Source organism: Perca fluviatilis, chromosome 1, assembly GCF_010015445.1.
Source record: "Perca fluviatilis chromosome 1, GENO_Pfluv_1.0, whole genome shotgun sequence".
Taxonomy (NCBI): domain Eukaryota; kingdom Metazoa; phylum Chordata; class Actinopteri; order Perciformes; family Percidae; genus Perca; species Perca fluviatilis.
In genome coordinates this window covers 6,230,212-6,255,707 of record NC_053112.1, presented here as the reverse complement: position 1 = coordinate 6,255,707, position 25,496 = coordinate 6,230,212, and the positions used below count along the sequence as shown (strand labels likewise).

At 38.6% G+C, this 25,496-nt stretch overlaps 1 protein-coding gene across 2 annotated transcripts in view; it reads right to left on the bottom strand.

The window, feature by feature from the left end:
- Window positions 1-23,108: 23,108 nt before the first annotated feature.
- The window catches only part of ppp3r1b (protein phosphatase 3 (formerly 2B), regulatory s1ubunit B, alpha isoform, b), a 69,194-nt gene continuing 66,806 nt past the window's right edge, over window positions 23,109-25,496 (bottom strand). For both annotated transcript variants that reach the window (XM_039808508.1, XM_039808518.1), the window contains one exon: window positions 23,109-23,882. In XM_039808508.1, coding sequence (XP_039664442.1) covers window positions 23,835-23,882 — 48 coding nt within the window. In that variant the 3' untranslated portion in view covers window positions 23,109-23,834. The remainder of the gene's footprint in view (window positions 23,883-25,496) is intronic.

The following is a 25,496-nucleotide window of genomic DNA, read 5'->3' as shown; positions in this document are numbered from 1 at the left end:
AGTATTTTGCTCACCCGGTAGTGAGGATTCCCGCTTGTGTGCTGCAATCTCACCTTTGCCTTGGACTGCAGCACATACCACCTTTTCTCACAATCGTCCGCCTGTCCGCACCACCAGTGGAAAAGAGGCATTGATTGTTTGGGATATTGTGGCGCCTGTCCCCCTGGCTTTGGCTAGTGACAGTTGGGCCAAATTTTCCTCGTAACATACCTTTATGTTCGTTCACCAACTGGGCCAGCAACAAACCTTGCTCCTCAGTCCAGTTCGGCTTGCGATTCCTTTTTTTTCTCCATTTTCTGTGTTTGTAGGATATTTGTTAACAAGCCTTCATAAATAGCAATTTCTACTTCATTAAGGACAGCCCCTTGAGATAGGCCATCTTGTTTTCAATGGGGTCCATATGGGAGTGAAAGTACAAAATATGCCAGCTAGGATATTAATATGAGCAAATAAGACACAAATCATTATTTGAACAGGGTGTAATGAGCTTAAGTTTTCACATATTTTAGATTGTAATGTTAGGCTATAACCCCTACAGCTTACTATTCATTTTCCAGATATTTTCTTGAATGTGAAATATTATTTACAATTACAGTCTGCATAAGATTAGAGTGTATAATTATGTTTATTGATTTGAGGGTACATCCTTTGCTCATTATCACCAAAAGTTCATTTTCATCAAACTTGTAGGATCAACCAATCACGGCTTTTGAAATGATGACTCATACCTAGCAACAGGGTCAACCACACCTCCTCACTAAGATAGGATTTTCCATCCATTCCTTGCTCAGAGTTCACTGAAAATGTTCTGGAATCACTTCTAAGCTAAAACTCCTGGCAAGGAATTTTTAGGTTAAGTTAGGAGCTCTCTGAGAGGATTCTCAGAATCTTTAGGGATACGGGCCCTGATTATTTACATGGAGTCTGGTGGAGTTTGGTGATGGTGATTTCGGGGCTATTTCATGTTAAACTAAAAGGATCTTACTCTTTAACTAAAAGGTCTATCTCTGTAGGGATCCTTTCCATAATATTGTCAGACACTTAGAATAATAATCTGAGTCTGTCAGCGGCAAAAACAGAACTTTTAGTGGACGCAAACTGACGGTGCGCAATTGCCCATTAGCGTTACATTGCAGCTTGTTTCTGGTATAATTCTGGAGCAATTTCAAAGATTGTTGTTCCCATCAGTCACTTAGACACAAAAACATGGGACAATAGGCTCCAGGTTGAAAAAAAGTTACCCTTTAAAACAAAGTCAACCAGAAGAAGCTTCCGGTGTGTTCGACCAAAGTAAGCGAGAACTGTGACCCGTCACAGAGGCTGCCTGTGTCTGTGTGCGTTCCCAGAGCCCGTCCTGTTCACTCCCTATTCAGCCCCATTGTACCGAATTTGGTTGCAGTTCCGGGCGAGTGCAAAATGAATGGGAGTCTATGGAACTAGACGGCTAAATTTGTCTATTTTGCCTGATTGTTGTTGAAAAACCTCAGATTTGATTGTAGTTTTTGCAAGTTCAACATGGATTATAGGTCAAAAGTTGAATGAACGAGTAAAAAGGAAGTGACTCAGAGCTTGTCGTTAAGCAGTATCTCCGGCCGTATATGTGTATGACATCATTGACATATATTTTTTTATTTTTTCAGAGAAGATCCCGCACACTGATCATTACGCAAGCAATAATTTATTTAGATGAAAAATACAACGTTTCGGTCTCAGACCTTCATCTGGTAAAATCAGTGTGCAGGATTTTCTCAAAATTTTTTGGATCATATCCTACGCACCTGCCCGACAAAAGAGGTGTGCAAAAAAGCTTTCCTACGTCACTGACATTTTAAAAGGTTTTTTAGAACAAAAAAAGCCACTTTAAAAAGATCTAACACCCAGCAGTGTGTATTTTCTTAGCCTCCCCTTTTGAATGCAACATTCAAATTACTAGACAAAAAAAATATATCCTGAGAAAAGTGGATTTTGAGGAGTATAGCTCCATAGTAGGGCTGCTCCCTCTTAGTCGATTAGTCGACTAATCGGTCGTTTTGGTCTTAGTCAACTTAGATCTCTTTAGTCCATTAGTCATGTTTTATGCTTTTTTCATGCTGAATGACTTATTTCCAAGAAACGTACGAACTCATCTCTGGTAAACACAAGAATTAAAGTGGTGCTTTTAGCATGACTCTTTGCGGAGAAACTCAGATTTACAGATCTGTCGATTAAATCAACTAATCGATCAGTCGATACAATTAAATGAGTGTTAGTCGACAAAGAATTTAAATAACAATAAATAAATAAATAAAAAAAAAGTCATCAAGCATTTGTCATTCTCGATACACTTTCTATTTTGTGTAATATTATAATTTTCTGCGTGACCCTTTCTGTTATCTTTCACGTTAGAAATACATTTCAATCAATCAGCTGACTTTAACAGGCCAGTTTGACCAGGGGTGTCAAACTCATTTTCATTTAGGGCCACACTGGAAAAGAGAATCACATCAAGGGCCAAAAATTCACATGCATACATCAAAAAAAGTAAAATATCTTTGACTGTATTACTGAATGTCGTTTTTTTGGTCATTTTTGTTGCTTTTTGCCTCGTTTTGTTGCCTTTTTTTTTCGCTCTTTTCGACTTTTGTCACACTTCATTCGACATAAACCCCTAGAAAGTCAGCAAAGAGTTCCTTAGCCATCATAGAGATTAGCAAATCATGCAAAACAATGATTACATTTTTTACAACAACCTGTTTCATCGCCTGAATATTCAGATACTCTCTGGTTCCGTGGGAGTTTCTCAGTCTCAAACTCGGTAAATCTGCCAAATTCTGCTCTGAGAGTCGCGTCATTTGGAGTTTGAAAACCAATTTTGATCCAACATCGCCTTGTGGATCCAATATCTCCGTGCGAAACCATATCATAACAGGGTCAAACGGAGATGTTGGGTCTACACAGAGATACTGGGTCATGACCCAAAAAAAAAATATGTTGGGCCACACAATGGTGGGGTTCATTTTCGGGTACGGAAAGCTGGGTCTTAGGAAGAGACAGCAAAACCATGTTGGGACATACGCCCCAACTTCTTTCTTGGGTCCCATTGGGCCCCATTGGAACAAGTTGGATCCCATTGAGTCCAGTTCATTGGGCATCATTGGGTTAAATTGGGCCACATTGGGTCCCATTGGGCCAAGTTGGGCCCCATTGGGACCCATTGAGACAAGTTGGATCCCATTGAGTCCAGATCATTGGGTTAAGTTGGGCCAAGCTGGGCCCCATTGGACCCATTGGTTGTTGGGGTTTTCCGTCTTTTTAGTTTGGTGCACAACTAGCCAGGGCCAAAATGTATTGTGAACCTAAAATTGATACGCGGGCTGGATCAAAATTTGCAAGGGGCCGCATTTGGCCCGCGGGCCTTGAGTTTGACACATGTGCTCCAGACGATAGAAGTTAAAGGACCATACACAGGCACATTTATTTCTTCACTAGCAAGGACCACACCATCAACCAGATACGTTTTGAACAATTCAGTAATGAGAGATGACTGGGATGCTTGTAGTCCCCAGGTGACTTGATGTTGACTGCGTTTGGGGAGGCTTTGGTAGGGAATCCGCTGCAGCACGACCTTAGGACTTTAATGCAGGAGCGTCAAACTCAACTTGTCTACGGGCCACCCTGGGAAAACAGAATGACATCCAGCCCGACATGTTTAGTTTACTGACGGGCTTTTCTTGAAGAGAAAAGTCAAAGTCTTCTCAGTTACAGCTTGGTTCACATGAAGCCCGAAAAAAGTCAGGAAAAAAGTTCATTAAACATCATAGAAAAAAAATCACCTAAAAGGTTACAAAAGCATCTTAAAAAAGTATCGGAAAAAGTGCCAAAAATGTAGAAAAAAAGTGTCAAAAACATAGAGAAAAAATTGCCAATAACTTAGACAAAATGTTGAAAAAAAAGTCAGCAAAAGTGACAAAAACTTCAAAAGAAGAGACACAACGTTGAAAAAGTGACAAAAACCATACAGGCCAAAATGTATTGTGATCCTAAATTAATATATACGGGCCGGATCAAAGTCTGCGAGGGGCCAGATTTGGCCCCCGGGGCCTCGAGTTGAACACTTGTGCTTTAAAAAGACAGATTATTGGTTGTCTCTCTGCAGCACCTGCATATCTGCGTCACCTGAAGATCAGCCAGGAAGGGAGGGGGTAGCTCTCTTCATTAGCAGTCTGGCAGCTGTCTGATGGAGCCGATATTCGGTCCCGGCAGGTAAGCCGAGCCGCGGTATCTGCAGACAGGTGTGTAACTGTAGTCCAAATCACAGGCACGCTGATGCAATCTGCTGCCTCGCTTTAATCACCCTGCCTTTGTCCCGAAAAAACATCCGGGACTCACTTTATACCCTCGGTGTGTACGGGACGTTTCTCCTCGCCACTGAGAAGCAGTTTCTTTAATTATTGATCATAAAGGAGCTCATTTTGGGAGTGAAAGTCCCAAACCTCTGAGCAGTGTGCACAATGTCAGCTTTTTTTTTATTTTAACTTTGTTAAATAAATTCAATCTATGATAAATGATGAATTCAATTTTATTTATACTATGCACCGAATCCAGATTTTTTGGGTATTTCGCCCGAATCCTGAATCCCCTGGTTGAGATTGTGCTGACTCCTCCTCCCATCCTCAGTCCATGAACCCAGTAAACACATGAATGAAGTAAACAGGGACTGTCCTTCCTTTGCTGTACCTGAAGTTGCTGCATTCTGGCTGCTGTCTGGAGATTCCTTCGTGCACAACTCGTATTCTTTCAGATGTTTCGTACCAGATGTTGTAACAGCGGCCATGTTGTGTATAGTTTAGGGTCCTCGCCACCACCAGACCAATCAGCATTGAACAGATTGAACATGTAGCTGGACTTGAATGGTCTTCTTTTGACTGAAAGTTCTGCCAGACAACAACTTGTTCTGCTCACCAGATCCATGTCCACTTCCTCACAGCCTGCTGCATTGAACGCTCCACCTACGTAAACACCTTCCCGTAATCAACCGCGCCGTCACTACGGCGACCAGCGTAGCGCGCCGAGTGCAAGCGTAGGGTTCGGTTCGCTGGGAAAAAATTCTAAGGTTCGGCAGAAACCAGAACCCTGTCAAAAAGCCCAAATATTCAGGACAACCTCTGGCTCACCCTGTAAGAGCGTGCGCCCTGTGTAGGCTGAGCCCTTTGCAGAGGCCAGGGTTCGAATCCAACCTGCAGCCTTTTGCCGCGTGTCATCCCCTCAATTTTTCTCCCCTTCCCTTTCCTGTCTATCCACTGTCACTATTGAATAAAGGGAAAAGCCCCAAAAAATAATCTGGAAAAAAAAGTCCAATATTCGGCCGAATACGAAGCCGAATCCTGGATTCGGTGCATCCCTGATTTACAGTATCAAGTCATTTCAATCAGGAGAGACTTGTTTGCAGATATGCAAAAGGTTTTAATGTACAACAGCATGTAATGTACAGTGTACTGGAGATTGAACTCCAGCGTTATTAATACATTTAATATATTAATACATTTAATGTAGGGGTAGTGAACCAAGATGTAACTCCCCCGATGGTGTCCAGACACCGGTGGTGGCGGAGAAAGGCGGAAAACCAGACCTAGGAGGCATCGGAGCGACAGCCGGAGAAACCACTAGGACGGGAGGCGGAAGGGGAGGAGGAGGGACGACGCCTTCCTGAAATGACAGCTGATGGCACAGGGAGAGAAGCAGCTTTTTAAAACAGTGATGTAACGCTGTGATTGGCCTATGGGATCCTTGGCCGATCCTGATTGGATTATCAGAAGGTGAACGCCTCCAGCGCTGATTCGCTTTAGGAAGGACCGACTACTTGTTAGGTCTTCCTGAAAGAATTTGCGCTGAGCCACATAACAAGAGTTATCTCGAGACGCTTTACAGATAGAGTAGGTCTAGACCACACTCTATAATTTACAAAGACACAACAATTCCAGTAATTCCCTCAAGAGCAGGCATTTAGGTGGTGAGGAAAAACTCCCTTTTAGGAAGAAACCTGGGACAGACCCAGGCTCTTGGTAGGCGGTGGGGGGTGTGATGAACAGTGACAATAACAGTCACTTTAAAGATAGTGGAACTATGACTAGAAATAGTAGTCTTAGTAGTTCAGGGCGTAGCAGGGCACTGCAGGGTGTAGCAGGGCACTGACAAACTACTTTCAAAGTATATAATGTTGCATTCACCTTAGTCTATATCCACGACGTTTGCCACCGGAAACTCTGTGGCTCATTTTTGGCCAGATGTCCCATCCCCTTCCTGTGTGTGTATGTGTGCGTGCGTGCGCGTGTGCGTGTGCGTGTGTGTGTGCGTGTGCGTGTTTCCATGGCTTCACCGGACGCCCCCCAAAAAAAACAACATGGCTGAAAGTGTTTACAGAGGATCCTTTTACCCGCTGCAGCCGACACGCACCTGCAGGAGAAATGAAGTTACCTGAGAGTCGCGCTGAACTCTGAATGACCCCACACACACACACCAACACACACACACACACACACACAGGCTGGTGTCCGTCCAGCCTCTACAGACGACATCCACGCTGATGAGGAGGATAACCGATTCCATTTTTAAAATGACCGCTTCTTCCTTCTGGAAAGAGATTTTTAGATCCAGGGTGTAAAAGACCAAGTTATCTAGAGACTGCTACGGCTGACTAATGACGAATACAAAAAAATCACAGTATGTCCAAAACAAGTAAAATGAAGTCATAAAAGTCATGAAAGACATAAAAATGCATCATTTTGTATATAAAAAAAGTACAAAAAGTCATAAAAACTCGTAGTATATACCGTCAAAAAAAAAACTCATATCATAAAAAGTCATAGTATAGTATCTCAAAAAAAGTACAAAAAAGTCAAAAACAAAGTAAAAAAAAAAGAAGTCATAGTATCCCACTCCATGTGTACTTGTCTTGATATTATGTGTTATTTGTATATTTTTATTTTTGTATATAATGTTGATATGTGCCTATATGTACAGTGTTGTCTCTATTGTACAGTATGTGTGTCTATATTACTATTGGTCTACTGAATGTTTACTGCTACGTGTCTATTTGTTGAATGTATAGAGAGTTAACACCTACCCAAGTCATATTCCTTGTGTATGTGTAAGTATACTTGGCCAATAAATCTGATTCTGATAGTATTTTTCCCAAATATAAACATCTTTTTTTTCATTTCACAAAAAAAGCCTATGGAAGAAGATTAGGGCCACATGTAGAACATGTATTTGAGTTCTCAGTATAATGTCAGAATTCTGACTTTATATTCAGATTTCTGAGATAAACGCAGAACTCAAATACATTTTTTTTTCACATTGGCCCTAATCCTCTTCCGTAGCAGCCGAAGCCGTTGAATGTTAAATGAATTTTGAAAATATCCAATGTGTCAACGATACTGTGATTTAAATCAGGAACCATCTGAACAAAGAGAACGTAAACAAGATTACAAATCTGATCAAACATTCAACAGGGTTTCTGCAGGTTTCACCAAGTCAAAATGTAGGACTTTTTAAGACCATTACGAATGACATTGAAGACCTTCATCACAACATCAGTTAAGCCCTAAATTCAGTTTTAATAAAGCCAAGTATCATAGCCGAAGAATTTATGTCTGTGGCAGACTTTTCAACCCTCGTTTTGTCTACACGCCAAACATGCACTTGTCCTCTCAGGTCAAAATAGAAAATTAACACTTTTTTTCAATGTTTTTGTCCCTTTTTTGACACTTTCTTTAAAATGTTTCATGTTGGGTTTTTTTTTGTCCCTTTTATTCAATGTTTTATGTCGAATTTTTTACACTTTTTTCAATGTTTTTTTGCCCTTTATTTTTACTGTTGAAGCGTTCGTCCACTATCGCCAACTTATTACCACTACTGTTACACTTATTTTTGGAATTCATGGTCAATAAACCTCTTTTAAAGGAAGGTACACCAAATATTTGAGTCAAAAAAGCAGAAATTATGAATTATTTTGACTAATATTAGAGGATTGTATGTTGATGGATAATCACAGACTGGTGTATGTCAAAGTTTTAGTCCAAATACTGTTTAGAACCCATTTAAATGTTTTTTCAAATGCTATAAAATTGAAGAAAACCCTCAAAATGTAATGAAAGTATAGTGATCATTAATTGTACTTGCGTAGAGCGTCGTAGGGAACCAACCATGTTATTTTTGGGTCATTTGGTTAAAAAGAAACCCATATTTCTTATAGAGACATTTTGATAATGGGTCAAATTTGGCCCAAGGACAACATGAGAGTTAAGACCCCGCGGCAACCCTGTTCAATACAAAAAAGTTTTAGTCCGTTCTTCCTTTTCTTTGGTGACGTTCTCCCGACTTTCTGAGTCCGAAATCTAACTTTCCAGTTGACATTTCGGTCTCATAGTTCAACTTGAAAGGCAGCGTTAGTCAGTCATATCCATATCAATACAAGTCCCGATGTGACACATGAATTGTGTTCCCGTTATAAAAATTTTTTTTTATTTAAAATATAAACATAATTTTCCATGAAACCGTTTTTTTATTTTTTTTCATTTGACCAAAAGAAGCCTATGGAAGAGGATTAGGGCCAAATGTAAGAAAAAGTAAAAATTTAATAAAAAAATAAAGAAAATCTGACTTTAAACTCAAAATTCACATCCTCTTCCATAGGCTTCTTTTGGGTCTCATAGAAGTCAAAATTGTTGAATGTTAAATAGTATGTCGAATAGTATGTTTGTCGAAAAAAAAGTCATAAAATGTCAAAGTATAGTATGTTGAAAAAAAGTCATAAAATGTCAAAGTATAGTATGTCGAAAAAATTTCATAAAAAGTCATAGTATAGTATGTCAAAAAAAAGTCATAAAATATCATAGTATAGTGTGTCGAAAAAAGTCATAGTATAGTATGTCAAAAAAAAGTCATACAATATCATAGTATAGTATGTCGAAAAAAAGTCATAAAATGTCATACTATAGTATGTCGAAAAAAGTCAAAGTATAGTATGTCAAAAAAAAGTCATAAAATATCATAGTATAGTGTGTCGAAAAAAGTCATAGTATAGTATGTTGAAAAAAAGTCATAAAATGTCATAGTATAGTATGTCGAAAAAAAAGTCATAGTATAGTATGTCGAAAAAAAGTCATAAAATGTCATACTATAGTATGTCGAAAAAAGTCAAAGTATAGTAAGTCGAAAAAAAAGTCATAGTATAGTATGTCGAAAAAAAGTCATAAAATGTCATACTATAGTATGTCGAAAAAAGTCAAAGTATAGTAAGTCGAAAAAAAGTCATAGTATAGTATGTTGAAAAAAGTCAAAGTATAGTAAGTCGAAAAAAAGAAAGTATAGTAAGTCGAAAAAAAGTCATAGTATAGTATGTCGAAAAAAGTCAAAGTATAGTAAGTCGAAAAAAAGTCATAGTATAGTATGTCGAAAAAAGTCATAGTATAGTAAGTCGAAAAAAAGAAAGTATAGTAAGTCGAAAAAAAGTCATAGTATAGTATGTCGAAAAAAGTCAAAGTATAGTATGTCGAAAAAAGTCAAAGTATAGTAAGTCGAAAAAAAGTCATAGTATAGTATGTCGAAAAAAGTCATAGTATAGTAAGTCAAAAAAAAGTCAAAGTATAGTAAGTCGAAAAAAAGAAAGTATAGTAAGTCAAAAAAAAGAAAGTATAGTAAGTCGAAAAAAAGTCATAGTATAGTAAGTCGAAAAAAAGTCAAAGTATAGTAAGTCGGAAAAGAAAGTATAGTAAGTCGAAAAAAGTCATAGTATAGTAAGTTGGAAAAAAGTCATAGTATAGTAAGTCGAAAAAAGTCATAGTATAGTAAGTCGAAAAAGTCATAGTATAGTATGTCGAAAAAAGACATAGTATAGTAAGTTGAAAAAAAGTCAAAGTATAGTAAGTCGAAAAAAGTCATAGTATAGTAAGTTGAAAAAAGTCATAGTATAGTAAGTTGAAAAAAAGTCATAGTATAGTAAGTCGAAAAAAAGTCATAGTATAGTAAGTCGAAAAAAGTCATAGTATAGTATGTCGAAAAAAAGACATAGTATAGTAAGTTGAAAAAAAGTCAAAGTATAGTAAGTCGAAAAAAAGTCATAGTATAGTAAGTTGAAAAAAGTCATAGTAGTAAGTATGGGAAAAAGACATAGTATAGTAAGTCGGAAAAAAGAAAGTATAGTAAGTCGAAAAAAGTCATAGTATAGTAAGTTCGAAAAAAAGTCATAGGTATAGTATGTAAAAAGTCATAGTATAGTAAGTTGAAAAAAAAAATCAAGTATAGTAAGGAAAAAGTCATAGTATATATGAAAAAGTCATAGTATAGTATGTCGAAAAAAGATGTGAGTAATAGTTAAAGTCAAAGTATAGTAGTTGAAAAAAAGTCATAGTATAGTAAGTCGAAAAAGTAAGTAGTATAGTAAGTTGAAAAAAAGTCAATAGTATAGTGTTGAAAAAAGTCATAGTATAGTAAGTTGAAAAAAGTCATAGTATAGTAAGTTGAAAAAAAGTCATAGTATAGTAAGTCGAAAAAAAGTCATAGTATAGTAAGTCGAAAAAAAGTCATAGTATAGTAAGTTGAAAAAAAGTCAAAGTATAGTAAGTCGAAAAAAAGTCATAGTATAGTAAGTCGAAAAAAAGTCATAGTATAGTAAGTTGAAAAAAAGTCAAAGTATAGTAAGTTGAAAAAAAGTCATAGTATAGTAAGTTGAAAAAAAGTCAAAGTATAGTAAGTCGAAAAAAAGTCAAGTATAGTAAGTCGAAAAAAAGTCATAGTATAGTATGTCGAAAAAAAGTCATAGTATAGTAAGTTGAAAAAAAGTCAAAGTATAGTAAGTCGAAAAAAAGTCAAAGTATAGTAAGTCGAAAAAAAGTCAAAGTATAGTATGTCGAAAAAAGTCAAAGTATAGTAAGTCGAAAAAAAGTCATAGTATAGTAAGTCTAAGAAAAATCTTAGAAATGTGGGATCATTGGGCCTAATTTTAAGAAAGATCTTAGAAATGTGGGATCATAGGGCCTAATTTTAAGAAAGATCTTAGAAATGTGGGATCATAGGGCCTAATTTTAAGAAAGATCTTAGAAATGTGGGATCATAGGGCCTAATTTTAAGAAAGATCTTAGAAATGTGGGATCATTGGGCCTAATTTTAAGAAAGATCTTAGAAATGTGGGACCATAGGGCCTAATTTTAAGAAAAATCTTAGAAATGTGGGACCATGGGGCCTAATTTTAAGAAAGATCTTAGAAATGTGGGACCATAGGGCCTAATTTTAAGAAAAATCTTAGAAATGTGGGACCATAGGGCCTAATTTTAAGAAAGATCTTAGAAATGTGGGATCATTGGGCCTAATTTTAAGAAAGATCTTAGAAATGTGGGATCATAGGGCCTAATTTTAAGAAAGATCTTAGAAATGTGGGATCATAGGGCCTAATTTTAAGAAAGATCTTAGAAATGTGGGATCATAGGGCCTAATTTTAAGAAAAATCTTAGAAATGTGGGACCATAGGGCCTAATTTTAAGAAAAATCTTAGAAATGTGGTATCATAGGGCCTAATTTTAAGAAAAATCTTAGAAATGTGGGAACATAAGGCCTAATTTTAAGAAAAATCTTAGAAATGTGAGAACATAGGGCCTAATTTTAAGAAAAATCTTAGAAATGTGAGAACATAGGGCCTAATTTTACGAAAAATCTTAGAAATGTGGGATCAAAGGGCCTAATTTTAAGAAAAATCTTAGAAATGTGAGAACATAGGGCCTAATTTTAAGAAAAATCTTAGAAATGTGAGAACATAGGGCTGTAGGAAAGAACAGACTTAACTTCATAAAGAAAGCTGCGTCTTCTGTAAAGCTGATACATGATGCTGACATTTCTCTGTTTGCACTCAGGATGCCGTGTGAAACGTTATGTCGTTGTTGTTTTTAAGCCATTGTGGCGCAGCGTTCTGTATTTAGAGAGGACATTTTTTTGGAAGCTGGCTCTGCAGACTTTCATGTTGGCTCGTTGTGAAAATAAATCTGGAGTGCAAATCACAAACAGATGAGCGGGTTTCATGAGAAGACCGCTGCGTGTTCGGGGGTCCGAGCGTTCAGCAGAGGGGAGGATGAATGAGACTTTTAATCGGCAGTGACGGCAACAACTGGCCCGACTTCTTCTGCAGCTCGCTTGGGAAACATTCAGAGCTGACGCCTCGACTCAAGAGGGGGAAACGAGATGTTGTGGTACAAAATATCAATCACACAGTTTTAAGAGGTTGTCATTTCTTCCACGACAAAAGAGGCGAAAACCAAACCTTTAAAGTGGCCATATTATGAAGAAAAAAAAAAAAATCACTTTTTCTGGTGATTTGGGGTGTTATTTTGTGTCTCTGGTGCTTCCACACACATACAGACTTTGGAAAACAACCATCCATGGTGTTCTGAGTGAGATACGGTTTCTGAATGTGTCCTGCCTTCAGTCTCCGGGTGAGCTGGTCATTCTACGGCTTTCTACGTCACTAGCCGAAACGAGGGGCCTAGGGGGCTAACCGTTAGCATGCTAGCTCGGTCTGAATGGCAAAACACTGCTACAACACACACTAGTTCACCCTAATCTACAAAAGAACTACTTCCATGTGCCTGTTCTGCAGCTATTCCATGCTAAAGTTGGAAGAAGTCTCCCGGCTAATCCTGCCTTGTACTGACTGAAGTTGGAGAAACAGCTAGCTAGCTCATGTAGTCCTTACTTAGGTACTGAGAAACAGCTAGCTAGCTCATGTAGTCCTTACCTAGGTACTGAGAAACAGCTAGCTAGCTCATGTAGTCCTTACCTAGCTACTGAGAAACAGCTAGCTAGCTCATGTAGTCCTTACCTAGCTACTGAGAAACAGCTAGCTAGCTCATGTAGTCCTTACCTAGGTACTGAGAAACAGCTAGCTAGCTCATGTAGTCCTTACCTAGGTACTGAGAAACAGCTAGCTAGCTCATGTAATCCTTACCTAGCTATTGCGCATGTGCGACTCCCAACAAAGATATTACAGAAGTTGAGATGTCTCACTCTGCAGCTAAAAAAGAGACCTGAACACAGGGTGAAAAGAGGAGCTGCAGCAATGTGCAGTACAACAAAAATATGGTGTTTTTTTGAAAATTAAACCATGTAAACCTATTCTGGTACAACCTTAAAATACAATTATGAACCTGAAAATGAGTATAATATGGGAGCTTTAAACCAAAAACAGGGCAAAAATACTTATACATTTACAGAGGAAAGGTGTCCACATATTTTTGGCCATGTGTGTTTTCAACATGCTGCCCCACGCTGCCATCTGCTGGTAGAAACAGAGCAGTGCATCTTTAAATTCTGAGGCAGGGAACAACTGTGAATGTTTTGAGCTCACAGAAAGTTGTGTACTTCTACTTCTCAAGTATTGAATGCTTAAGGAAGTACTTGAGGAAGTATTCAGATCCTTTGTTATTACGTGTGACTTTTTTGTTCCGTTTTCCCCACAAACAAACTAACCGATCAAGGCAGCGGTTAGACCAGCAACTGCAAGTTGAACCAGACCTCCTTAAAAAAAAAAAATCATTTTACCTCGCAAGAACACGGGAGTTGCTGCTCTACTGCTGCCTCCGTCGGTTAGTTTGTGTGTAAGTTTAGTTAGCTCCTAACCCTTTAAAACACCAAAAGTCAAACGATAACACCAACTCCCGTGTTCTGCGAGGAAAAATGACCGTTTTTGTGAAAGGAGTCTGGTGGGAGAGAGCAGAGATAACAGCTTCAGTTCCACGTCGTAAAGGGCTTGTCTGACAGCGAGGTAGAGCGCTGAAAATATTCTAAATACATCGTCCACTTTAACTGATATAAATGTTTTACCTGTCTAAAATACATTTAGCTGATACTATTCCTTTAACACGAAACAGCCCTGAAATCACCATCACGAACCCACCAGACTCCATGTAAATAATCAGGACTTTTAGCGTGTATAGAGCCAGCATATCTCCACCAGACTCCATGTAAATAATCAGGACTTTTAGCGTGTATAGAGCCAGCATATCTCCACCAGACTCCATGTAAATAATCAGGACTTTTAGTGTGTATAGAGCCAGCATATCTCCACCAGACTCCATGTAAATAATCAGGACTTTTAGTGTGTATAGAGCCAGCATATCTCCACCAGACTCCATGTAAATAATCAGGACTTTTAGCGTGTATAGAGCCAGCATATTTCCACCAGACTCCATGTAAATAACCAGGACTTTTAGCGTGTATAGAGCCAGCATATCTCCACCAGACTCCATGTAAATAACCAGGACTTTTAGCGTGTATAGAGCCAGCATATTTCCACCAGACTCCATGTAAATAACCAGGACTTTTAGTGTGTATAGAGGCAGCATATTTTCACATGCAAATTGGTATATAAAAGGGTTTATTTCAACCATGTTGGAACAGCTGTCTACCCTACCTAAAATGCACTAAAAATCCTTTCTCTTGCACTACTGTACATATTGTATAAGCCCTCCAATACTCACAATTTGCACAATTGAACACACTGTATAGTTGTTCTGTATTACAATAGTCATAGCCTGTACATAGCTATAGTAATCACTCATATAGACACATATCCATATACCTATATATAATTCATACCTTGCACTGTGTATATACCGTAGCATATGTTATTTAATTTGTTATTTAATCACTGCTTAAGCACTTCTGGTTAGACACCAACTACATTTCGTTGCTCTGTACTTGTGATGTGCAATGACAATAAAGTTGAATCTGTAACGAAAGGAAATGGAAAGACGAACCAGGGCGGCTTTTCATAGTTTTATTTTTGCTTCTGTCGATTTTGAGTGAAGTGTGTTTTACGATGATAAAAGTCCTGATTATTTACATGGAGTCTGGTGGAGATATGCTGGCTCTATACACGCTAAAAGTCCTGATTATTTACATGGAGTCTGGTGGAGATATGCGCCTTAACGCTAACACGCCAAAGTCCTGATTATTTACATGGAGTCTGATGTAGTTTGGTGATGGTGATTTCGGGGCTGTTTCATGTTAAACTAAAAGGATCTTACTCTTTAACTAAAAGGTCTATCTCTGTAGGGATCCATCCCATAATGTTGTCACACACTTAGAATAATAATCTGAGTCTGTCAACGGCAAAAACAGAACTTTTAGTGGTGCGTAAGACTGGACCGGTGTCAAAGATTGGTGCCTCCATCCAACAGATTCTCACTCACATCTCGTACAATACGGACGCTTGGTCAGGTGACCTTTGTCGTAGAAACCAATAAGAAAACTCCAAGGCACTCTCTTTGCATACAAGCCTTCGTCAGGGAGTCGTCAGGCTTGTATGCCGAAACGCGTCGGAGTACTTTAAGATTTATGATGACCACGCCATAAATAAAGGCTTAGTATTTTTCTAAAAGAGAATGCCTTGGAGTTTTCTTATTGGTTTCTACATTATGATTATCCCATCCAAAGAGCACCTCAAGCTAACTTTTTGAGTCCAGGAAGCGCTCCGCTACAGACATTTGGTGACCTTTGTCGTTGTTGTTGACGCTAAAAGTCTTCTTTAGCATCATATAACGCGCTTTAACTAAAAGCGCTTGGTCGGGACTACTGGCGTCACATTTGACGCAGTTATGTTTAGGAAAAGGGTGTGGGTGGGCTAACACGGTTCCTAACTATACTTTTTTTCGATACCATATGTTTTAAAATCCATTTCAACATCAACAAAAATACAATTAAACACAAAGCTCTTATTTTCCACCTTAATTGTGAATCAAAACAGTTATCAGAATTATTTAACATTATTAAAGTTGCCTTGCCTTGCAAGCTCAGCCTGTCAGTCAGTCACCAGGGCAGAGAAACCACCGTTGTGCCTGCTTGTCTAAGAGGAAGTGTTAACGTCAACAGCACCGCGACCGCTTTCGGCTCGCCATTTAATATCACATCGCAGCAAACGCTGCTGTACTCAGCCCTACCTGTGTTAGACCCATCCTCCATCCCGACCAACCTTCCTAAGCAGAATTTCGGCATTAAATACTACCCTCTAAACCCTGTGTAGCTGCCGCTTCAGACGCTGACGGCCACTGTCCAAATGTCGGTATTTTACGAGTTCGGAGTGAGAACGAGTCGACCAATCAGTCACTGAAGACACAACAACATTGGAACATAGGGGTGCAGGTTGAAGGAAACAAGGTTACCCTTTAACCCATGTGTTGTCTTCCTGTCGGCCATGCTGCAACTTTTTGTTTTTCTGGGTCAAAATTTTAACCGTAAGAAGCTTTGGTTGGTTTTCCCGGTGTGTATTTTTTTTGAAGTTTGTTCTTTTACCACTTTTTTAAAGCTTTTTCCCGACATTTTAGTCACTTTTTTTAATCAATTATTTTCGTCAAATGTTATACAATTGAATAAAACACCCAAATTCAACGAACGTAGTGAACCGATTATTCATTTTACTCGTGAAGAGCGTTATAGGGAACCATCCACGTTATTATTTACGAAATAAAAGGAAGTTTGGAAAAACCTTCAATGACCAATTCAATGACATGTTTTTTTTCAAAAACGCCAGAAGAAAGCATCAAAAACATCGGAAAGAGCGCCAAAAAAAAAAAGTCTCTAAAATGTTGTGATCAAGGGGGTAAGCCTCTCTCCACAACGCATACCTCCTATGGCGCCATTTTGATGCTAACAAGCCATCACCTCCCGTTAGCATCCCATTGACTCCCATTCATTCTGACGTCACTTTGACAGAGAATAACTTTACATCTGAAGCGTTTAAAGACTCTATTTGTCCGTTGTTTATTTCTAAAGAAACACGACAATGTATAAAAGGCTCCATTACCTTGTACCTCACGTTATGGCTCCGTAGCAGACGCTTTTATAAAAATAGGCTAACGATTGGGTCATAACCACAAGACTTACTGTCACACAGTAGAGGAATTACCGTATAGTACAGGAGAAGCTCACAGGCAGTTTGGACTTCCATTATCTGTTTAGGTTTAATGACTAATGTTAACTAGCATGTTAGTGATCAGTAATTAGCCTGTGCCTATGTTATCTCCTTACATATACCTACGCTCTCCGTCTCTGTAAGATTGGGAATGATTGAGATTTCTCTCGGCACAGCTACCAGAAGACTTCACACTTTCAGACAGGTTGCTCACGTCACATCTACGTCTTCAAGCTCAGTTGGAGGCTGCTCAGTAACGCTCAGCCAGCACCGGGAAAGAGACTTCTAGTATCCTTCACTGGTCTCTGGTCCAGAGACACGGGAACTGGTGGTCCATTTCTTTAACGGTCTGTTCGTCTACCCCAGTTCATGCAAATGCAAATGTAAAATTTCAAGCCAATAGGAATACTTTGAGTTGATGGTGGTGGTAAATATTAATGAAAAAGGACCAAGTTTGTGAACGGGCAACACAGATTTTTGATGGGTTAGGGTTGATGAACAACTACACACTTTACACACTGGGCCTTTAAGAAAAGATCCTGGAGCATTTATGAATGAGACTTTGAGGTCACAGCGTCTGTAACAACTTTCAAACAAGTTTATTTCTCATTTTTCCATGTATGAAGTTTCAGTGATGCAGCAAAGATGAAAACAGGAGTGAAAATCTAAGACTGAGCCCACGTGGCGTCCGTCACAACAAACATCCCTTTAAACCCAACAGACCTTCAAAATAAAACAAGCAGGATGTCACTGCCCGATGCGAGTCGAGTGCAGATGGGAGTTGCGCATGCGTCACTTTGCGGCAGACGCAGATCTTCTTCACGGTATAATCCCTGATGTCAGTTCTAGATCAGAGGCTGAAATAGCCGACAAGAACCTGCTAACGAGAGACTTCTGTAACGTCTGAAGTAGTCTACAAGAACCTGCTAACGAGAGACTTCAGTAATGTCTGAAGTAGTCTACAAGAACCTGCTAACGAGAGACTTCAGTAATGTCTGAAGAAGTCTACAAGAACCTGCTAACGAGAGACTTCTGTAATGTCTGAAGTAGTCTACAAGAACCTGCTAATGGGAGACTTCTGTAATGTCTGAAGTAGTCTACAAGAACCTGCTAACGAGAGACTTCAGTAATGTCTGAAGTAGTCTACAAGAACCTGCTAACGGGAGACTTCTGTAATGTCTGAAGTAGTCTACAAGAACCTGCTAACGGGAGACTTCTGTAATGTCTGAAGAAATCTACAAGAACCTGCTAACGGGAGACTTCTGTAATGTCTGAAGTAGTCTACAAGAACCTGCTAACGAGAGACTTCTGTAATGTCTGAAGTAGTCTACAAGAACCTGCTAACGGGAGACTTCTGTAATGTCAATACAGTAAAAATGGACCTACATAACGAAGTTGGTTCACTGCTGGCTACAAATTAGCAATCAAACACAACAAAGGCTGTCAACTGAATGGCGTTTTGAGCTAACGTTAGCCATCAAACAATCACAGGTAGCTAAAACGTTGCTAACGTTATCAATCAAACAAAACCAAGGCTGTCACTTGAATGGCGTTTTGAGCTAACGTTAGCCATCAAAACTATTGTAGATAGCTAAAACGTTGCTAACGTTAGCAATGAAAACTATCGTAGGCAGCTACAATGTTGCTAAAGTTAGCAATCAATCAACACAACCAAGGCTGTCACTTGAATGGTGTTTTGAGCCAACGTTAGCAATCAAACAATCACAGATAGCTAAAACGTTGGTAACGTTAGCAAGCAATCAATCAACCAACACAACCAAGGCTGTCACTTGAATGGCGTTTTGAGCTAACGTTAGCAATCAAAACTACTGTAGATAGCTAAAACGTTGCTAACATTAGCAATCGCAAGAAAGGCTGTCACTTGAATGGCGTTTTGAGCTAACATTGGCCATCAAACAATGACAGATAGCTAAAACGTTGCTAACGTTAGCAAGCAATCAATCAACCAACACAACCAAGGCTGTCACTTGAATGGCGTTTTGAGCTAACGTTAGCAATCAAACAATCATAGATGGCTAAAATGTTGCTAACGTTAGCAATAACAACAAAGGCTGTCACTTGAACGGCGTTTTGAGCTCAAGTTAGCAATCAAAACTATCGTAGGCAGCTACAACGTTTTTGAAATGATTTCCATCTTCTGTTACTGTTCGTAATGAGAAAAGTTTATTATTTTATGGCGATTTCTCGGCGTTATGCCGTAAACCGTTTAAATCTGAGCATGCGCCACCTCACACGCGCACTCGACTCACATCGGGCAGCGACGGAGGATACCAACCGTCTCCAACAGAAAACTTTAACAACGTGAAGAAAGAAAAACTAAAACGAGCGAGTGGCAGGCGACTAAAAAAAAACATTTAAAGATTACAGGTTTTTTTTTTTTCATGTTTTTAAACCTTTATTGGCAACATCAACGTGCTTGAAACGGTCATGTTTTTATATTCATCACCATTATTTACTTATTTATTTATATGTAAACACAACACGGTCTCACTGAATTTCATGAAATGAGCCAAAAAACTCTGAAATGCAAAAATGAATAAAACACGATATACAAATGTTTAAGATTACTTATCCTCAGCGTGAAATACACGTTATCTGATCATCACACAACCCTGACACCACTTTCCACACGTTTAAAATATGAAACTATTACAGCTAAATAAACAAGTCTTTATAAATTCAAATCCAAGACTGTTTTAACCCTCGTGTTGTCCACCCGTCGAGCGTGTGACTTTTCGTTTTTTCTGGGACAAAATTTCTGATTAAAACTTTTATTTTATTTTTTTTGGTGATTTTTTGTCACTTATTTTCCAAAACTGTCGTCACTTTTTTTCAAAAATGTCGTCACTTTTTTCAAAAAATGTCGTCACTTTTTTCAAAAAATTTCGTCACTTTTTTCAAAAAATGTCGTCACTTTTTTCAAAAAATGTCGTCACTTTTTTCAAAAAATGTCGTCACTTTTTTCAAAAAATGTCGTCACTTTTTTCAAAAAATGTCGTCACTTTTTTCATTTCCCCACACTTTTTTCAAAAAATTCGTCACTTTAAAAAAAAAAAATAATTACGTCACTTTTTTCGCAAACTTTTGATGTTATTGTCGATTTTTCTGCACTTTTTTTGGGACTTTTTGTTGTTGTTTTTTCCAAAAAATGTTGTCACTTTTTTCCAATGTTTGATTTTTATTTTTAAGATTCTATAAAATTGAATAACATGTGCTATTCAATTTTATAGCATTTGAAAAGAAAAATGTGGGTGTCCAAATTCAATGAAAGTAGTGAACTGATCATTTATTTTACTTGTGAAGAGTAATGGTTGCATGGAACCATAACCACGTTATGTTTATGGACAATTTGTTTGAAAGAAAACCTAAATTTCTGATAAAGACACTTTTTTGAAAATGGGTCAAATTAGACCGTGAGGACAACAGGAGGGTTTAGACACAAATCAAAAGATTTTTTTTTTTTCTTCAATGATTTCTAACTATCGAAACATGCAGCGAAAACTGTCGATTTTTATGGTATAAGTGTATAAAAGTTCAAATATGCAAGTGGTCAAACTTAACCTGCGATACGTACACCGGCATGCACAAGAATTAGATTATTTGCATTCGCAAGAACATTTCACTCATTTCATTAAATTTCGAGACCAGCTTTGAAAAAAAGACCTTTAATTTAAAGCTTTTAAAGAGCTTTTCATAAAATCTGATCCACATGCAAAGAGCGAAGGGCCGAAGAGGAGATCACACGTCATGCAAAAAAACACACATTACAAGTCTTCCGCTTCAGGTAGAAAAGTCTTTTTGAAGAACGTCGGGAAATATAGCCGCTGGCGGTGTACTTCACGCCCGAGTACAGCAGCTTTTTTTAAGCAGTTAAAACGGACGTTTGTTTGTTTACATCCTCCACAGCTTTGCTTCTTCCCAAAGAAAAGTTGGAGTCTAAGGCGTCCCGCACACTGGCTGCGTGGCGTCTCCGTTTATGTTTCGGCTCCCATGTTAGCAAGTCAGAGCTTTACACGCTGCCTCAGGCGCCGAAAACGCGTGCCTGCTAGATATAGAAGCGTGTTGGAAGCGTTTCCAGGCAAAATAGAACTACGAAAAGATGTTTTTAATGTCGTTTAGACGCAAATGCATTTTAATAAATGACATTTTGATGTTTGAAAGTCTCGAGGTTTTGACATAAATGCAGATATATAAATGTAATTAATATTTGATTTTCATATATTGCACCTGTCAATACAGAACGAAATATCCTGGAGCCTATTTTGCCGTCAATACTGCCGTCGTTGCTGTAATCAGATCAGTATATATTTATGTTTAACATGAAGTATGCTACTGCTTGAGTGCAGTAAATCAATGGGAAACATACAGTACAGGCCAAAGGTTTGGACACACCTTCTCATTCAATGCGTTTCCTTTTTATTTTCATGACTATTTACATTGTAGATTCTCACTGAAGGCATCAAAACTATGAATGAACACATATGGAATTATGTACTTTACAAAAAAGTGTGAAATAACTGAAAACATGTCTTATATTTTAGATTCCTCAAAGTAGCCACCCTTTGCTTTTTTATTAATAAGGGAAATAATTCCACTAATGAACCCTGACAAAGCACACCTGTGAAGGTAAAACCATTTCAGGTGAATACCTCATGAAGCTCATTGAGAGAACACCAAGGGTTTGCAGAGTTATCAAAAAAAGCAAAGGGTGGCTACTTTGAAGAATCTAAAATATAAGACATGTTTTCAGTTATTTCACACTTTTTTGTTAAGTACATAATTCCATATGTGTTCATTCATAGTTTTGATGCCTTCAGTGAGAATCTACAATGTAAATAGTCATGAAAATAAAAAGGAAACGCATTGAATGAGAAGGTGTGTCCAAACTTTTGGCCTGTACTGTACATGTGTACAGACAAGGCTAGCAGCAGCAGACACGTTTCTGGTGTGCAAAGACTTAGAAGCCGCCAAGCGGCCGCCACGCCACGCTGACGCCACGCAGCCCAGTGCGCATGGAGGCCTTCGTGAAAAGTCCAAAGCAGACGAGCTGCCAAACGCACAGATTCAGGGTTACAGCTACAGAACTTCAAAAAAACAAATTAAAAATAAAAAACAATCCCCGTACAGTCTCGTCTCTGCTAATTCTGCCGCAGCTCTAACCCGATGAAAGCTTACAGTCGTAGAAACACGAGAACATGGACTTACTTTTGTACATTTGATAGAAACTTAAAAGTAAAAAAGAAAAGGAGGAGGAGTCACGCACGTTGTTCAACAATCCCTGGCTTTACAGTTTCTAATTGTCACAAATCTAAACGTGTAAATATGTTATTTTCGGCACGTTTACTAATTTAAAAAGGTGCTCTAAGCGATGCTGGGTGACGTCACTTCTTGTTGACGTTCGAACTAAACGGAGGCTAGCTCGTTGTCGTTGTCTAGGACAGCTCTCCTCTTCGCGCTTTTCTCTCCTCCACTCCCCCAACACCCCCCATTCATGTGCACGCGCACTAAACCACCACCCCCAAATCTTGTTGGTTATTGGCTGGAACGCTGTTTGTTATGTTTGGTGGTGCAGGTTGGCACAGTTTGTTATTGTTGGCGTTTGTGGAGCCTGGGCTGTCTACAGAGACTGTGATTTTTTTACAGTGTGTTCAGGGGACAGGCAGCTAGCAGATAGTGAGGAGATGTTTTCCACGTGACATCGCTTAGAGCACCTTTAATTAGCTTTAAATTGACTGAAAATACAAAATCTGTTTTTCGTGGGTTTTTCTCGGCTGAATTTCTCGATCTTATTCCACGAAAACAGAGTTTTATGTGTAGTAAATCTACAACAAACAAAAGTGTGCGAAGCAGTTTATTTATTTATTTTTTTAAGAAGACGACGACCCAAACATCAACAGTTAGGCGCTCGTCACCGACAGAATGCTGCGTTCAAGTCCTGTCCGAGTCGTCGTAATTAGCAGTTTCTGACTTGTAAGTTTCGCGCCGACGTCTAAGTCTAATCACGCCTAAAAAAAAAAAGTGCCTAAAAGAAGAGAAGAAAAGAAGCAACAAATACGGACGCTCATGTAAGCCAAAGTCTGTTGTTTAAATTAACCATGTAGTGCCCCGATCTTGCTCTTTATTTCTGACAAAAAGTAGCCGGACATGATTGTAAACTGAAAGCGGTTCTTTAAGTGTAAATAATGCATTCAATAATACGATTACATCTCTAGGAGAAAGACACAGATTTGCCTGTAATGCAAACTGCATGTCAATAAAACGTCTCGTTGGCACTTCATGCTGGGTTTGTGTTGTTCTTTGAAATCAAGTAACATCGCCGCTAACTACACCCGTCCACACCCGTCCGCTGAAGGTTTCACTTTCTGTAAAGAGAGACTTCCTTTGATTCTCCAGAAGAAATAAAGGAAAAAAAAAAAAAACACTATGTGACACCAAAATAAATATAAAAAAACCCACATACCTTGAAAAAAACCATTGAAACATACAGAGCATACGCACCCAAAGAGACACACACACGCACACACACACACACACACACGCACGCGCACACACACGCACGCACACGCACACACACACACACACACACACACTCCAGCTTTCCTCCACCAAACTGAAACCGTCGCTCTGCGTTAAAAAGCCGTGCGCCAGCTTTTAAAGTGCGACGAGTCACAGAGAAGTTCCTGGTCGATAATACTTGGTGAAAGTTTGGCTTCAGAAGGCTCGGGGGGGGGAGGGGAGGGAGGGAGGGAGGGAGGGAGGGAGGGAAGGAAAGGGATATTTCACAGAGAAAATACTTTCGTTGAGCGTTTTTTGCTGGACGACGTCTTCAAGCAGATCTTCAGTAAATGGAGGAAGAAGGAAAAAAAAAAGGAAGTTTTCAGACGTCCACCACCATCTTTTTGTGAATGTCTAACCCACCAACGACCTGCAGCGGACAAAGACAGGAAGAGAGGGCACGCTTTATATGGTTTCAACATTCAACTCTGTGGGTCACACACACTTCTTCTGCAGCCCCACACACCCCCTATTATTATTGTGAGGGAGAGAAAAAGAGAGAGCAAGAGGGAGGGAGGGAGGGAGAGAGAGCAAGAGGGAGGAAGAGAGCAAGAGGGAGGGAGGGAGAGAGCAAAAGAGAGAGAGAGCAAGAGGGAGGAAGAGAGCAAGAGGGAGGGAGGGAGAGAGAGAGAGCAGGCAGAATGCTGGCAGACTTTGTGCTACCAGTAAATAGTGTACCGTTGTCCTAAGAATGGATATATATATATATATATATATATATATATATATATATATATATATATATATATATATATATATATATAGTAAAGATATTGTAAATAAATGTAAATATTGTAAATATTATACATATATTATAATAATATATATATATATAATATATATATATTATTATATATATATATATATATATAATATTATATATATATATATATTAATATATATTTATTATTATAATAATAATAAATATAATACATATAATATACAATTGTAAATAAATTGTAAATATTGTATATATTGTAAATATATAAAGTAGTTTCATCAACGATAACCAGATTTTTTATATACAGTGCCTTGCGAAAGTATTCGTCTTAAACGCTTTAATTCCTTGCCACATTTCAGGCCTCAAACATAAAGATATAAAACTGTAATTTTTTGTGAAGAATCAACAACAAGTGGGTCCCAATTATGAAGTGGAACGAAATTCATTGGCTATTTCAAACTTTTTTAACAAATAAAAACTGAAAAAGTGGGTGCGCAAAATTATTCAGCCCCTTTACTTTCAGTGCAGCAAACTCTCCAGAAGTTCAGTGAGGATCTCTGAATGATCCAATGTTGACCTAAATGACTAATGATGATAAATAGAATCCAGCTGTGTGTAATCAAGTCTCTCCGTTATAAATGCACCTGCTCTGTGATAGTCTCAAAGGTCCGTGTAAAGCGCAGAGAGCATCATGAAGAACAAGGAACACACCAGGCAGGTCCGAGATACTGTTGTGGAGAAGTTTAAAGCCGGATTTGGATACAAAAATATTTCCCAAGCTTTAAACATCCCAAGGAGCACTGTGCAAGCGATAATATTGAAATGGAAGGAGTATCAGACCACTACAAATCTACGAAGACCCGTCGTCCTCTAAACTTTCAGCTCATACAAGGAGAAGACTGATCAGAGATGCAGCCAAGAGGCCCATGATCACTCTGGATGAACTGCAGAGATCTACAGCTGAGGTGGGAGACTCTGTCCATAGGACAACAATCAGTCGTATACTGCACAAATCTGGCCTTTATGGAAGAGTGGCAAGAAGAAAGCCATTTCTTAAAGATATCCATAAAAGTGTCGTTTAAAGTTTGCCGAAAGCCACCTGGGAGAACACACCAAACATGTGGAAGAAGGTGCTGTGGTCAGATGAAACCAAAATCGAACTTTTGGCAACAATGCAAAACGTTATGTTTGGCGTAAAAGCAACACAGCTCATCACCCTGAACACACCATCCCCACTGTCAAACATGGTGGTGGCAGCATCAT